General features: G+C 38.6%; 1 protein-coding gene across 1 annotated transcript in view; it reads right to left on the bottom strand.

Annotated features, from left to right (window-relative positions):
• LOC139472984 (LIM/homeobox protein Lhx3-like) overlaps positions 1-15,645 on the bottom strand; it is a 34,996-nt gene extending 19,351 nt beyond the window's left edge. The window contains exon 1 of the mRNA XM_071255481.1: positions 15,461-15,645. Coding sequence (XP_071111582.1) covers positions 15,461-15,575 — 115 coding nt within the window. The 5' untranslated portion in view covers positions 15,576-15,645. The remainder of the gene's footprint in view (positions 1-15,460) is intronic.
• Between the last annotated feature and the right edge of the window lie 760 nt (positions 15,646-16,405).

Genomic DNA, 16,405 nt, shown 5'->3' with positions numbered 1-16,405 from the left:
CCATATATCAGTAATGTCGATCAAAGTCTCGAATTCCAACCATTAAACTGTGTGCGAATGTGTGCGAAGTACACGAACGATAACTCACCGAAATTAGTATTTTATTAACCTATTCATGTACACATCAAGTATATAAAAAACATTAATAACCGTTTTTCATCGGTAATTCATCGGCTTAAAAGTGACCATGCAGATAAGCATTCGAATGATTAGGTTACAGTAGGCAATAAATTCTAATAAAATATCTCTTGACTTGCTCTTATTGATAAAACTGACGTAAAACAAATATCATTATTATTCTGGAGGTTATAATTGTCTTATGCTTCGATCAACAATTAGCTGTCTTCATTGTACAATATCTGAACCGTTTTAGAAAAAAATATGTAATGGGAAATATCATTGCAGAAAAGGATTATTAAAGTCTTTAACGATAACAGAGTGTGTGATGCCTCGAAATATGAGACGTAACTCGAAGTCCAAACAAGTCGAAGTTGCCCTGTCCAGTGGTAAGAAATATAGCATGTTTATAGTTCATGTTTATAGTTCATGTTTATAGTTCATGTTTGTTTATCTGTTTATCTGTGCAGATACATGCGGTCATACTGTTTGCATTCATGCGTATTTTCAAATATGGTGTTACAATTATGACGATGTATGTTATTCAATCTGTACTTCATTGCTGTTCAGTATTTTGTAGACTGTTTTACAAAGCAAAGCTCGGATACAATGAGTTTTGAACAATTGGGGTTGAAGCATGATCTGTTCAAGTTATATAGCCAAATTCAACAGAACCTAAGACGTCAGTTTGAAGGGGATGGCAATATTAAAAACCAAATTTCAGCCATCTTGCTAACCCGACATATGGTGAGAAATTGTTTGTCAGGTTGGGGGGGGGGGGGGGGGGGGGGGGGGGGGGGGGGGGGGGGGGGGGGGGGGGGGGGGGGGGGGGGGGCGTGGATAATTATCATCAGCTATACTTCTTTGTAAAAAAAACATTCTCGTTTGCTCTGTGATTATCATAGAAGGATTCGAGTGGAGTTGAAACTGATACCCTACTTTGTTAACACAGAGCGCCCGGGGCACCGAAAGGGGTTCGGCGTTGGTGTAACACGATCTGTAACTGAGTCCCCGGAGTCTCTGCGAACTGTTACACTGAACTAGTATTGTAACGGGACAAGTTTAGCAGTTGAGGGGCCCGGATCAAGCGGGGGGTCCTTCAGGGATCAGGAAAACCGTTACATTAAACAGAAAATGTCGGGGTCGGATATGGGCGTGGTGAAACTGTCGAATTTTCTTCACACTGACTAGTAAAAGGGGACTGATTTGGGGCTCGTCTTTATCCCTCTCGTTGCGGTGTTAAGGGCACAGATTGCTGCATCGTTTCTTTGTTCAAGGCGAACCTTGGTTTGATAAAACTGCATTCAGATTTGAATCGACAGTATTAATGTTAAGGATTCCAAATGCTTAAAGTAACAGAGCATTATTTATTAAATGTAAATTCCCATTGTTTTTTCTTCATATTTTTCCAAAAGAAATAGTTTTATAAGACGTAAGTGAGGAAAATGTTGGCCTCATCATTTATAGTGATAGCGTAGTCACTGTTATAGCATGAACGTAGACACTGTTATAGCATGAACGTAGACGATGTTAATGGCATGAACGTAGACACTATTATAGCATGAACGTAGACACCGTTATAGCATGAACATAGACACTATTATAGCATGAACGTAGACACCGTTATAGCATGAACGTAGGCACTGTTATAGCATGAACGTAGACACTGTTATACCATGAACATAGACACTGTTATACCATGAACATAGACACTGTTTTCGCATGAACGTAGACACTGTTATAGCATGAACGTAGACATTTTACTTATTTTTAAAATATGACAGTCATGATGTAACAACTATGGTCATAGCTGCTGAAGGTGCAACTTAAAATAGTCGGTTTCAAAATCAGAATTGTTAAAAAACTAAACATGAAAAACATGTTAAAACGTAATATTTGTTTAAAATACTTAACAAAAACATATCGTAATTTCAAGAACTTTCGTACAAATATTCAATAGAGAAAGAAAGATATTTTATTCAAAGGTTCATGTTCACGTGACCCTGTAACAAACCCAAATTAACCAAACATGGTACACAGCTTGAACAATTGTCGTCATTTCGTCACCAGATTGTGAATTGCATTTGATATTGCAGCGTTCGCCAGAGCGCTACTTACACGCAATCACCATTGATTGATTGATAACTACATGCTAATTACCACCAGGGGCAATCTAGGACAGCACAATACGTTGTGTCTAAAAGAAAACAAATCGCTCAACTGTATACATATGGCAAGTCAAATTGGTACCCTTCAACAACGAAAGGTAGCTTGAAGCTATTCGCATGAAGTTCATAACGCCATTGGCGAGCATGCGCAAAAGACGGCAGTCGGGCGCCATCTGTTGAACGTAATTTGAAACGAGATATTTGTGATTTATGCCAATTAAAACAGAATCTTCCTAGTTCAGATTTGCTCTGTGAAATATAAACGGATTTGAACACTTCTCACAAAATATAAGTATCGCATATCTTGCAAGATATACATTTGGAGTCCAGTTCACCACATTTTGCAAGGAAGCATATTTCTTTGTGGGTATCCATCCATTTGGCTTCCTTACAAGTATTCTTGTCCATTGTTACACCACACCACAAGAGCACATGATCTATATGGTGGCCCGGAATATGAATCAATATTATATAGTTTTTTCGAAGTTTACATACTCTGAAATTTCAACCGCGCACGAAATATCCGTAGCAAATTCATGCACAGTACACTTAGCATAAGAAGACTTTACTTTCATTGGATTCAGTGACAAAACTTGTGTCCGATGCTATCCTCTATTTTCGCTTACCATACGTCCCCGTGTTTATTCAGGTGAACAATTAACTTGCCCTTGCATGTGTTTGTGAGGGTGCCATCGGAGGGGCAGGATACGCTCACCTTTTAGCGAACTCCTGGTATCATCACTATTTGATCCTGATTTGTTTGTTTGTTTGTTTGTTTGTTTGATGTTAAACGCCACACTCAGCATTATTCCAGTTATCGTGATTCATAAACACATGCTCATAATATACGGAATCGTACGACTCAGCTTTTAGAAGAGAGATTTCTTTTGAATATGAAAAGGGTTTTAACGTGTTATTTAGCAGCCATTTGACGAAACGTCTCTATCTTTTTAACAGTGTAAGTCACGTTCGCTGTAAGTCATTTTATCTCATAAAATCATAAATCACGACGAGGCTGGACGGTGATATCCAATTTCAGACACAAACTTAGTCATCGTCATAACACGATCCATAAACACGGTACCTTTGTCAAACAGGATAGATCATTCAATGCGATGTGTTATAAATTCCATAAATAAAAAAAGCCCAAAGGAAGAGCATTCTGCGTAGCAAATGGCGTCATCGCAAGAAAAGGAAAACGGATCGAATTCAATGGCGACATGCGATCCAACACTAGCTGCACGAACAAACCATGAGCATTATTTTCATTTTTCAAATTGTTTATGAGGTAACTTTTTTGGGGATTAAAATGGCAAGTGCGTTTCGTTTTCAGGGCGTACAGTGGTTGAGTAAGGTCCTTATTAACGTCGTGTAGTCAGAAGGATCATATGTATGACGGTTTACGTCGATAGTGTATCTGTTCCAAATTTTAGTGCAGTTCAGACCATGTTAAATGTTGCCCGAGTAATTTTCGACAAGATTCACGTTATGTTGTTTGCGTCCGTGTATACACCGTGTTATCAGCATCATACAACATCGACGGTAACCTCCCCAAACCCCTACATCCCATTTCCCCTACAGCTTAAGACAACAAAGTTCACGGTCCATGGCACTGCTAATCCCTAGCCTGTTACCTATTTCATACAATGGAACAACCCAAGAAACACGAATAGATTGAGATAAATATTTAATTACGATTACGATATTATTCAAAATTCATAATACATTATAATAAAATGTTCATTTTTCAAAATTCATAATACATTATAATAAAATGTTCATTTTTCAAAATTCATAATACATTATGATAAATTTCATCACAAATGTTCAATTCACTCTTTATCCCAGCCTAAGGAGATGGCCAACCGCATCTAGAAACTGCATTGGGGATTTCACCTCTCTACAGTCTACAGCTGGACGTCGGGACTAGTTTTATCATCAACGAATTATCTAACAAGATGATATTAATATTCATTAAGTCAACAACCAGTGAATACATCTTCTAATGTAATATCTAACTTGGTATTGTGATATTATTATTAATTCTTCACAAATCAAACTGGTTGCGCATGTGTTTATCAGCTGTGAGGCAGTTATTACCTTACAAAAAATACATACGCGTGTTTATATTTAGAAAGGCGTTGTAAAACATATGTAACACATACGAGTGGGTATCTTTCTTCCTACAAATCGATATGTAACTACAGTCGAACCTCGTTGAGTCGAACTCCTGGGGAAGTGGAGAAAGTTCGAGTTAACTGATGTTGGAGACAAACAACGAATTGTTATGAGAGAGAGAGTGTGTGTGTGTGTGTGTGTGTGAGTGAGTGAGAGAGAGAGACGGGGTATGCTTGTATTAGTCCTGCCAACTTTGACGCGAATACCCCCCCCCCCCCCCCCCCCCGACACAGTATACTGACTCCGAGCCGAACAGTCCTTGTTTTAACTCCAAGCGCCAGACAGGGTAACAACAAGTACCATCTTACATCTAATGCTATGACGCGACCAAGGGATCTAACGACTGACCTCTGCTTCCTATTGCCACGCAAGAACTACTATTAGTATTATCATTATCCGTTGAGTAGCATAAATCTAAAATATATATGATAATAATGTATTTTTATCGATACACGCCAGTGCTCCAAGGTCGAATTGACACTTAAACTAACACTAAATCACAGTGGGCCGAGATCAACTGACGATAACAGCAAGGAACACGTGTTTAATTACCATGGAAGTTACCGTTATCAGTCCAGCGTCCATCTCGCGTGTAAGAACAGATGTTTAATAACGCCGTCAAAGGCACCGCGAATAGGTAACGAAAGCATTAACAGAAAACTGAAAATCTATAATGCATAATGATATCTACATCAATTATCAACATCAATATTCAAACCGGCAACGCTTGACTACCCTCCGTGGGCAATGCCCATCCGTTTATCCCCCTCCAAATTGACACCTGACCCCCTGCGTCGTTTTACAAATTACACTACCCCACTCAATTTGCGCTACCTGAACCAGGTGTGTCTGTTTCGTGCATGCGCGGTTGGGGTCTTGGCGTGCGTACGCATCGCTGCGCGCGAGATGAAACCGTCTGTGCTATTTTCATCCCTCCCGAGTGTAACCTATAAACTCTTCGTCCCCTTATATTTCCCATATGAACCCCCGCAGAGCCTTCTTTCTGTTGCGCCGGCAAAAGCATTATCAATTAAGCTGATACGGAGATGCGACGGCCTCCATTACATGGGACCAGTTTAGCGCCATCTGTCGCCGACGTTAGGCTAAATGGGTGTTGCAATTGGTCAGGTTAGGTCACGTGGACCAGGAAAGGGGCCATCTTTGTTTGAAGGGCCGTGGCAACTGTCTCGCTTCATTGAAATGGGAGGAGGGATGCGGCGCTTCAATTTCCCCCTTTGATCTGACCTAATGAGTTATTGGAGAATATTTAATTACTAACGGGACATGGGAGTGACAACAACAAGGAGACATGCACCTGTATTACCCTCCCATGTGTTCAATGTACCTCGGCAGTATGGTGTTAGAATTAAGGGGTGATTACAAGAGTCTAAACAACGCAGCCCTTTTAATCAACCCTCCAGTTTTATTGGTAGCAGACTGTTAAACAGTTCGAATTTGTTTCGAAACAGTTCCTGCTAATCCCGTGTAATCCATGCTATTTTCTAAATCAGATGCTTTAGAAAATACGTTATAAATAAGTCTTGCTACCCGGTTCGCTCTATAACGACTCTTCACACCACGCCCCCAAATCACGCTTTTAATCCCCCGTTACAGTATTCCAAGTATTGGTACTGCCTGACTGTTAGCATTACCCGATACCCCTTAATACTTCTTACATTGCTTATTGCACGGAATAAATCACTTGAATACTTATGGATCTTATTTTTTCTTTTATTCTGGGAGGTCTAAAAAAAAATCATGAAACCTCCAAAATCAGCCTTTGTGACACATATCACTCCTTACCGATACATTTGGTGTTGTTCTAAGTCTGAAATATGCAAATGTTGAAAAAAGTTTAAATGTCATTCTTAGGACTAACTGATTGAACACGATTTTCAAACATTTTGCTTATAGGTTGCAAGATCCTGTGTAGACTAACATCTAGTCTCTGAAATGAACATATCGTACATAAAAAAACCAGTTGTTCAGTTATCTTAATAAAAATATAATAAAAAGGAGCCCAGTGACTCTCTTCATTTTCAGATACTGCAGTGATCTAGACTTGCCAAACACTATAGACTTGCATGGGCTGTATTTGATATATATTTGTATCAGGGTCTGTAAGACAGACTAGATCATGAGGACCAGAGACGTTCGAGTCATATCTTATATTTCGCCGGCAACATTCATTAGAATTTTGAAACCGTCAGTGAAATCGGAGGCGTTTTAACATTCCCCATGCCTCTTTTTTTAAACCGAACTGGTATAAATTATTAACATATTTCATTAGACTCGGATTGACGAACGAACTCAAGTTGTGAAGTGGAAAATTTGTCGACAATTTTAAAAATAATCTCCCTCCTTCCCAAGGACAGACACCTCAAATTCACTGATCGAGGATGTTTTAAATGAAAATGTGAACAAGTTGAGAAAGTAATTATCATATCAAATTAAGTACATCACATTTGCAAGCAAGGGTGCAATTGGCAGTGAACTAGTAATTTTAATTAATCCAATAAACAGCTCTCTCAGTCACTTCTGCCTGTGTCTATTAACAAGCTTCTCACAGTGCCAGTAACGTGAGTTAAAGTATGTATCGGTGGAATTAGATTTTAAATATTAATATCAATGACGCTGTAAACAAAAAGGGACTGACTCATCAAACGAGAAATGACAAAAGTCGGATGTTACCTATCAATCAACACCATTGTTTACTGATAAACGTGACATTGTGTGCATTTCAGGCGCACACTTTCGATTGGATTCCACCGACATTATTGCAATAACCGTATCACCATATTCGTGATCCTGTTCTCACAATTGAATATTTGTTTACTCACTTATTATTCTCATGACTTAGGATACACTAACCCATTGGTTGTTGTTTAAAGCCGCGCGCAGAAATATAGCAGCTTTATGACGACGGCCAGTAAATAATCGAGTCTAGACCAGACAATCCAGTGACTGACATCATGAACATCGATCCACGCAAGGGGCCCCGATCTTAGAACTACGATTGTCCTAAGTATGTTAAAGTATGCGGGTGACGAGCTTCTTTGCGCTAAGATCGCTTTGTGGAACAACAAGTGACTGATATTATGAGCAACATGTCTTGTCGTCCGGGTACGATGATACACTATCAAGCAAGTCACTTAGGCTGACTACAAGATCCATTCGCTCATAGATTGCTGGAGCTGTCATTCACCCCGGGAGGATCCGGGGTAGAATAGGCCTTCAGCAGCCCATGCTTGCCGTAACAGGCGACTAACGGGATCGGGTGGTCAGGCTCGTTGACTTGGTTAATGCATGTCATCGTATCCCGATTGCTTAGATCGATGCTCATGATGTCAATCATTGGATTGCCTGGTCCAGACTCAAATATTTGCAGACCGCCGCCGTATAACTCAGATGTTGCAGAGTGCGCGTTAAAAACAAACTGTCCTTGTTTAATATATAGCGTTGTTGCAATTATTTTTATTGCATGGCTTATGTTGTCAACATCACCTTTATCGTTGTAATCAACATGATTATTATGATGAAATCATAACGGACATTCACAATCGATAACCTTAAAGTTCGATTTCAAGAGAACAAAACATATCCAAGATGAAGCACTTCAGACGGAAGAATGTTCGTCTTGCAGGAATATGTACATTGTAACCTCGATAACCCAGACTCCGTTGTCTGTTCTGTCCAGATTATCAGGTGTCACGGAATTCAAATTTCTTAAAACGTAAATCATTATGATGACGTCACGCTATTGTTGTTCAATTGATTCTGAGACAGCATCACACTGGCAGCGTACATGCTGACAAAACTATAAGTAATTATGCAAAATTATTAAGAAAATATATATCAACAATAACATGGTTTACGTCGGAGAAATCACTCGAATCTGTTGATTACGGAAGCAGTATCAACAGATTGTCATGTTTTTTTCTAACTTTATCAACCAAATATGTATATTATAACGAAAACCACATACTAACATATCAAATGTAGTATCCCGCCGTCACTCAAACCAGATCCAGCCCATGAATAAGCCGTACTCCCCCAACCTTTCTAATACGGTGAGTTTATTTGTCGGATTAACATTATGGACAGTTCTCGCGGGAGAAAATCGGTCCCTCGGTACCGCTTGTTAGGGGGTACTTTATTACCTAATCACCGTTAATGAAATATATTCCAAATCACAGCAATGGTTTTTGTCGCAATCTTGTTACAAATGTGCGACGTGTTCTTTTCATGCCCCTTGGAGAAATCATTCGGCTTAGAAAGGAAATTTTCAAAATCATTGAAATGTAATTTCGTCTAGCTTTTGTCCCTTTTTCCTTATGTTTGGGGATATTTAGCAAAATTAGGGACTGTTAAATTAGTGCTTTGTTAGAGTAGAAGAAATTGTCTTTTTACCAATAATGATGAGATCGCGAAAACACGGAAATATTCCCTTTAAATATACTTGGATACATAAGTACCTACAAGACTGTTATGTGTCCTTTTCTTTAAAAGCTCGCATCAATTGTGATGTTATTACCAACGTGTATCGACCTATTTTATTAAAAGTAGCTCCGAGAAACTTCAACTATATAAATAAGTATATGTTGTCTCCAAAAAACAGTTGTATATATAAACAACTATTAATAATATACTTGAGTAAAATGATAAGAGACTCGCCACACAAGATATTAAATTATACCAATAAAGTCTTGAATGCCAGATCCGCATCTATCGATTTGCAATTGGAATATATTGAGATTAACGGAGCCATAAATATAGCATTTTAATATAGCAACATCGTGCATACTTATAAAAACTAGGGTTTGCATATCTTCTCCATTCCGTTATTTTTGTGTTGGTTTCATTTTGTGTCAAGTTCATAATTGTTCGAAAAATCAACCATCACTGTTGACAACGACACCATGGACGCGACATATACAATGAAATTGACAAGGTGATGAGGGAAAGAAATTATCCTCAGCAGCTGAATATCATTTAAGGATGGTAATGGTATTTCTCAGACACGATACATGGTTACACAAGTGAAAAACTCCAAGGCGTTGAGTGGCGTCATCTCTGAGCTTTGACGACACGGGAACATAAAGCTTGATGACGACGTCCAATTCACACTTAGGTTCCTAACACGTTGAAACTGTCACTGATACTATCGGGTGTTATATACAAGCAGCAATTGCAATATAGGCGTCGTGACGCAGATATGATCAATCCAGGTGCGCAGGACACCTGTTCAAAACTTTAACACTTTGTGAAGCCTTGGTGTGATAAATGGTGTTAGCTAATGTAACCGAAGACGAACCCATGAACTTTTGTGCTAAAAACAAAACTTTTGTGAAAAACGTTAAGAGATTTTGAGGCCTTTTACAATATTTTATACACCTTTTATATAGTTGGGTTGGTTCTATATCAGAAAAGAATATCAAGGTACCATATGCTGTATGAAATACCTTTTTATACATTCTAATCCTTGAACTTTATTGGACATTTAACCATCACCTAGTATAAATGTATTTGCAGAAATTCTGCCACATATTTTTTTACCCTGAAATTAATTTGGTAATATTTTTTCATTTCGTATCTTTAATTGATTGACACTGCCATTGGCATGGCGTCAGTTTCAAGTTGGTATCGATTTCAATGTTTTAAATTGTACAGGTGGGGTTTTGTGTGGTTGTATTGGAGGTGACGAAGCTTGGCCATTGTTATGGAAATTGATCACAATATGCCAACAATGCACTTCAGATACATATCAAGCTTAAACAGGGAATGTTATCATCAAAACACGATCACATCTCTGTGAAAAGTGAGTTTTCGCAAGGTGATAAATATGTAAATATATTCCGATATGTGCGACGATGACTCGTTAACGATAATGCCTGACTGCCGTTTCCTTCAACAAATCCATTAGCCACTTCTATCCAGTTTTCCGAAAGCAATTATCTTACAAAACGGTGTGGACGCTTTGCATTTCCTCAAATTTTCACCAGGGTGTAGCGGTTAATGCTTCGTATATCCTGCGACAGTGACCTATGCCCTTGTGATTGACAGCTTCCTGACATAATGAAATCCACACCAGGTGAAAAACAAGCCAGGTGGTCGAAAAGATAGATAGAAATATTGCGTCAACCACTCCCGGCAATATATCGGACGACAGATGCGTTGGAATCGCTCGAGCGAGTCTGTCCATCCGGCACGCGCCAACGACGCACGCGAATATATCACGTGACACCTGCCATTGTAAACTTGTCGTTCCCGACCTTAAGCTCATACATTTTGAGGAACTACAAAAGTCAAATCGAACATTGGAATGGCCGACGAGATATTCCCACCCGCGTGCTCTGCCCAGAGCCGCGGCTTGAGAAATAGTTTTCCCATTCACAATGATCAAATGGATTGGTAGTTGCACGTGCGGCACGTGCTATCCGTGTGTCTGCATTGCGTGAATTCCGTGCTGTAGAGGTTAAAGGGTGTCGGAAAGACGAGAAATAGGGACGATTAATGAATGGTTGAAATAAAAACTTTCTTCATATTCATTGAAACACGCGATCGCCATCTGTGAGTTTCAACGAAATATGTTACATTATTCCATTTTTTAACAGAAACACTTTCCATGAAACCTGATAATTCAAGAGTGTCCACGGTGATAATATCTGCCAGTGTTGACACGACTTGCAAAGTGTGATGATTATTGACAATTTGATGTTCACAATGAAAGGTAAAAGATTATATTTATCTGTAACTAACAGATCGATCCGGTGTATTGATAACTATTTATAGATAGGTAGGAAATCGATCTGATTTTCGTACAAACATAATGTTCAGTCTCATATAGATGATGAATAAGTAAGTATTCAGTGTAAACCATGTTTGGACACATAACATAGAGTCATTTTCATGAACGACCAAGAACACGAAATCCGAAAATTAATATTCTAAAACGAGCTCTCAAAAAAGCTTTTCAAAGAAATACCACTATTTCAACACCAAAAACGCAACATCCTCGATTTCAAGCCTCTAAAACCTTTCTGCGCAAAACTCTTTTCAAAACATTTATTGTAATATTTCTCTAGGTGGCAATGCCTTTAAATCCAACCCTCCAGGCAAATTCAACAGCGCATCGATTCATTCTCATGTCCAACGCTCATTCGTCTGTATCGTGGCTTTTTCATCGTGGCATTTATACGATTTAGGGCGAAATTAGAAACGATAGACCGACGTAGCCTGTCAAAACCCCTCTCCCTCAAATCCTATTACTTCACTTAGAAGTCATCAAGCGATTTGAGGAAGATTCGAGCAGTTAAAATCCGCTAATATTGTGGGCTAATCGCTGGTCGGAATCCTCTTAAAGGATTCTACGGCTAAACGTCGGTTAAAGACAATAGACAAGCAGTCGCTCCGGCTTTCTCTTCCCCACCAGTTCCGAATTTTGTACGGTTTCTTTACTCTGCTGAGCTTTTAAGGTTTGTTTCCATGGCAACCGTAGTGTTGTTTTTGCTGATCCGTTCTTCATAACAATTCTTTACAGATCCGATTTCGAAAAGTCCTCAAAGCTGTCTCCCGTCTTTCAATATATTCTAAAAATATTGCATTTCCAGCACTGGCGTCTTCTCCTAGAGAGACGGATGTCTAACAGTTCAAGGTGTGCCTTGTTTGGTTATGAGATGGGTATAATGTCTCATGTCACTACGCCAAATTAATACGCCAAAATATAGTACGCAAATGAAAAGAATACATTTAATTTTCTGTCATCGTTAACCAATAAGAATTGGTCTCGTTTAGATAAATATTTGCACATGGTAGTGTACCACATTTTCAAATGAACATAAACAGATATCCAGTTGGTTTAAAGTTATTATCAGTGAAAAAGTGAAAATACTTCATGAAGCCGATACGTGTGTGAGTGTCATCTTGCAAAAATAGTTCAAAACTTTATCAACTCCTGATCTCTGCCCTCAAAGCAATATATCGTTTATTGTAAATGTAAACAAATACCGAGTAATTGCCAAACTGTTATCAGCTCAACGTCCCAAGTCGTGATAAGGAATAACAATTACACTAAATATGTCATTGCTGTATGTCAAACCATAAAATTTCAAACCCACAAAAGAAGAACGGCATACGAGACACCCATAAATATAATTTACGTAACTGTTCTCGTGAAACTACAAGCACGGAGAGCACGTGGCACGTGCTACACCCTGAGGCGTCGCACGCTTCGTTGGCCACAGCAGGTGTACGGAGGGCAGGGGGCTTGTTTAGGAGGGGGAGCGAACATAGGGAAGCGTCTACCTGGCGGTATCTTCAAAAGAAACAATATCCCACATCGTCCAATTGACAACGCGACCGTACACCTGTTATGTTAACTGTATTGCACGACTTGACCTTATCCGATTATGAAACGAAATTACTCCCTGTGGCGAAAGTGATACGACTGCTTTGAAACAAACTGTTAACAAATCCATGATATTTCTCAGTTGTAAGCGCGCTTCAATGTGTGTGTGTGTGTGTATTTTTTGCAGGTGGTTCGAACCATTGTTTTCATCAGTCTATGTGAAATGTGATTGCAAAGTTCATTAGACCTCCATTTCACAAGCTTACACCTATTTGTATACCTTATTACTTGAAAGAAAAGTATATGTTTATGGCCAATACGCGATTAAATTTCACAATTCCTTGTTTTTAATTCAAATTTTCATTTAAATTTTACATATTCGGAAACCCGTTGGAAACGAAATCTGTGCAAGTTTCACGTATAATGACCTTGTCTTCGTATTTCGAAACAGATCAAATCTCTCTTTGAACAGAATCCAAACATTTTTCAGAAAAAAACTATCAATAGCAGCATATCGGATGCATGGCGTTTGTTTGTATATTATATGATGCTAAGTTAAGCTTGTTTAAGTGGCAGTGGTAGTATATTAAATAAACCAAAGACGGATGGATCATTTACGTGGAATTTACGCCAAAGAAACATTTTACGGATTTCATTCTAAAACATTTTTCAGCACAAAATCATCTCGGTTGGCATAAACATCTAAATTACTTTTACCAGAGTTAGTTTTACATTTCTTTTATCAATATTACACAACAGATTGTGAATAATATTCATGTGAAAAGTATCCCAATTTAATACAGGTATTTAACTAATAATTGTGTCTCATAGCCAAATGAAAAATTAAGACGCCGACAAAACAATTATAAATGACTTCGAAGTGAATTTGAAAAAAAATATTCATATGTATCAGAAGGAGATATCGACGCCATCATATTTGAGGATAATTCGAAGCGGTTCCTTTGTAAACATAAATTCACTCTGTAGCAGCCATTCTCAAACCACGTCAGTCAAAGCGATGTTTATTTAGATAAAAGCGCGAGCGTAATTCTATTAATAATCCTAAGACAGAAATTATATCTTTTTCACGGGAAGAATATTAAAAAAAATCACTTGATGAGGTCACGTAAAAGTAAAACGAAAATTGATTAAAACATGTATTCTGTATAAAGTTATTAATGAATATAAAGTTCAAATAACATAGATTGCACATCACTTGTTTTGTGCAGTTATACTTGTATGCATAAGACACACAACGATATATCTTCAAATCAATCATTTGAAAGCCATAAGAATGATTAATTCCTATTTTAATTGTCACTAATGACATGTTATGGGAAATAAGGATACGGAAGTTAAATATCAAAGTTAAGCCTACTCCCTTTGATATACCATAGAAACCCTTCGGGGCTACAGTTAGAATGCATCGTCGTTTAAACGGGGATGTAATATTGTGTTCAATATCACTTTTTTAATAAGGTATCAAATAAAATTACGTTTCTTTGTATCATGGAGTTAATGTTCGTATTCGAATAATTCATCGCGTGTACTCTTCGACCACAACAGATGTCGTCACGTCCTTCAAGGAACATATCAAAGGGTGAATGGGCTGTTTCATGATTGTTTGTAGAATTACGATTCATTTTTAAACGAAATATATATTCAAAAGGAATGCGTCTATTTATGAAATAAACTACAGTGAAATGAACATGAATTGATCACCACAGGCTTGTATAAGCATTTCGAAAAGAAACATTTGAAATTAATATACCGTTACATTATGATATGAAAATATGCATGTAGACTTATATTAAAGAAGATACCGTTATATCGTACAGTATTAATGGATGTAACCTAGGATCTTGTTGAAATAGTTAAAGATATGAACAATCTCCATGGTTAATTCTCATTCAATATGAACGAATATTTCAGTTCTCAAAGCGACATAAGACTGATTGGCCAAAAAATAAACTTCAACTCTCAAATAATTATTATTGACAGTAGAATAACAAAAATAGTATAATCAGCAAAGAGGTTAAACGGGGTGCGAAACAAGTAAACTATATTGACAAGGGTAGATGTCTAAGAACTTACTAAAGTTGCGTCGAGGTTAGGTACTCCGGTGTCGGATTGTCATCCCAATCCGAACTGTTCTCCCCAGTTTCAAAATACAGACTGATCAAAATGGGACATTCCCCGAATTGAAACAAGCATCCCCGGTGAATATTAGTCTGCTTACGTATACTGAAAGTCCTCCTATTAATTTGGCAGCGACCAAAATAATCAAACAAAATCGAAGTTATCTTCAAATTTATGGAACTAGATTGAGGGGCGATCCTGTTATTTGCGACATGGCCGAGCGTAATATTGAATTTCGGTCCCTAGATCAAATCAGTAAAATAAATGAGGTCGGGGAACACGCAAATCAAATCTTCCTGGCTCATGAACTTTTAATACAAAATATTATTCGACTGTTTGCACTCCAAAGTAATTACATCGAACAATCAACCTAATAGCCCCACGCTAGCACACAGCCAAAAACGAACCGCGCTCTCCAAATCAATTAATTTAGCGCTCGTTCTGTAATGCAAATTTTCATAATAGTGTATAACTGCTTGTGACATGTATGGTCTAAAGACTAAAAGTTTACCTTCTAGAAACTTGTTTCGACTGATCATATCCGCTAACGTCGACGGCGGAGGACTCAAAGAAGGGCTGCAGGAATGAATTCGGGTATGTTGTGGACTAAGATCCGTATGGGCCATTTCTCTGAACACTGAATTCTCCACGATGGTCGACTTTTCGAGGTCGGTAGTCAAGAATTTTGGTATTTGGAAGCTAACTCAATTCTTAATAGCCTATGTCATACTCGCTTCATCCAACCGGTTGGGATATCTTGCTCTCGCGTGTCACGTGACCCAATTAATTAATATTCATGACCCAGCGATCGATCTTGGCCGGCTAACAATAGCCTTGCTTCCCCTAAACACACCTCCTTGCGGAGAAAACATTCAAACGCTAATGTCAGCAGTCCGTCAAAGCTATTTCAATGCAAGCCGAAGCCCCTCCTTGCTTGCAATTCGCGAGCCGCGCACGTGCCCGGCAGACGACAGTACTGGTCGTGTTCTCGAGCACACGACACTACGCGGGTTTCTAGCAGACGACACCACAGAAGTGTCTGTGTACATTGTCAACGAACACTTTTGTCGGAAGTCGTCTAAATTTGATAGCGTGTTTGCTGCACAAATATTTTCAGCGACTATCAAAGAAAGTAAGAGTGATGAGCTACGGTGTATTCGATGCGTCAACAGCGATACACCAGCGTACAAATGCCCTTTAATTACCCATGATCGCGGGGCTGTTTGATTGTCAACAATCGTAGACACATCCGCAGAGAGAATGTCTCCAGTTCTAAACCTCGCAGGTACGGGATTTGAGTGTAAACACACCGTACGGGAAAGAGCTACTCAAGCGCGACAATACAACTCAAATCGCTATCATTTTATCCGACGCGCTTCGCTGCTACTCTTTTCACAATAACTGTTTGATAAAGTCCTCGCGTGCTTCGGATGTGTTTGGACAGATTTGGAGCAGC

Source organism: Haliotis cracherodii, unplaced genomic scaffold (genome assembly GCF_022045235.1).
Source record: "Haliotis cracherodii isolate W230 unplaced genomic scaffold, xgHalCrac1.p SCAF_26, whole genome shotgun sequence".
Classification (NCBI taxonomy): Eukaryota; Metazoa; Mollusca; class Gastropoda; order Lepetellida; family Haliotidae; genus Haliotis; species Haliotis cracherodii.
Note: the sequence above shows the minus strand (reverse complement) of the source record. Positions and strands in the feature narration are given on the sequence as shown.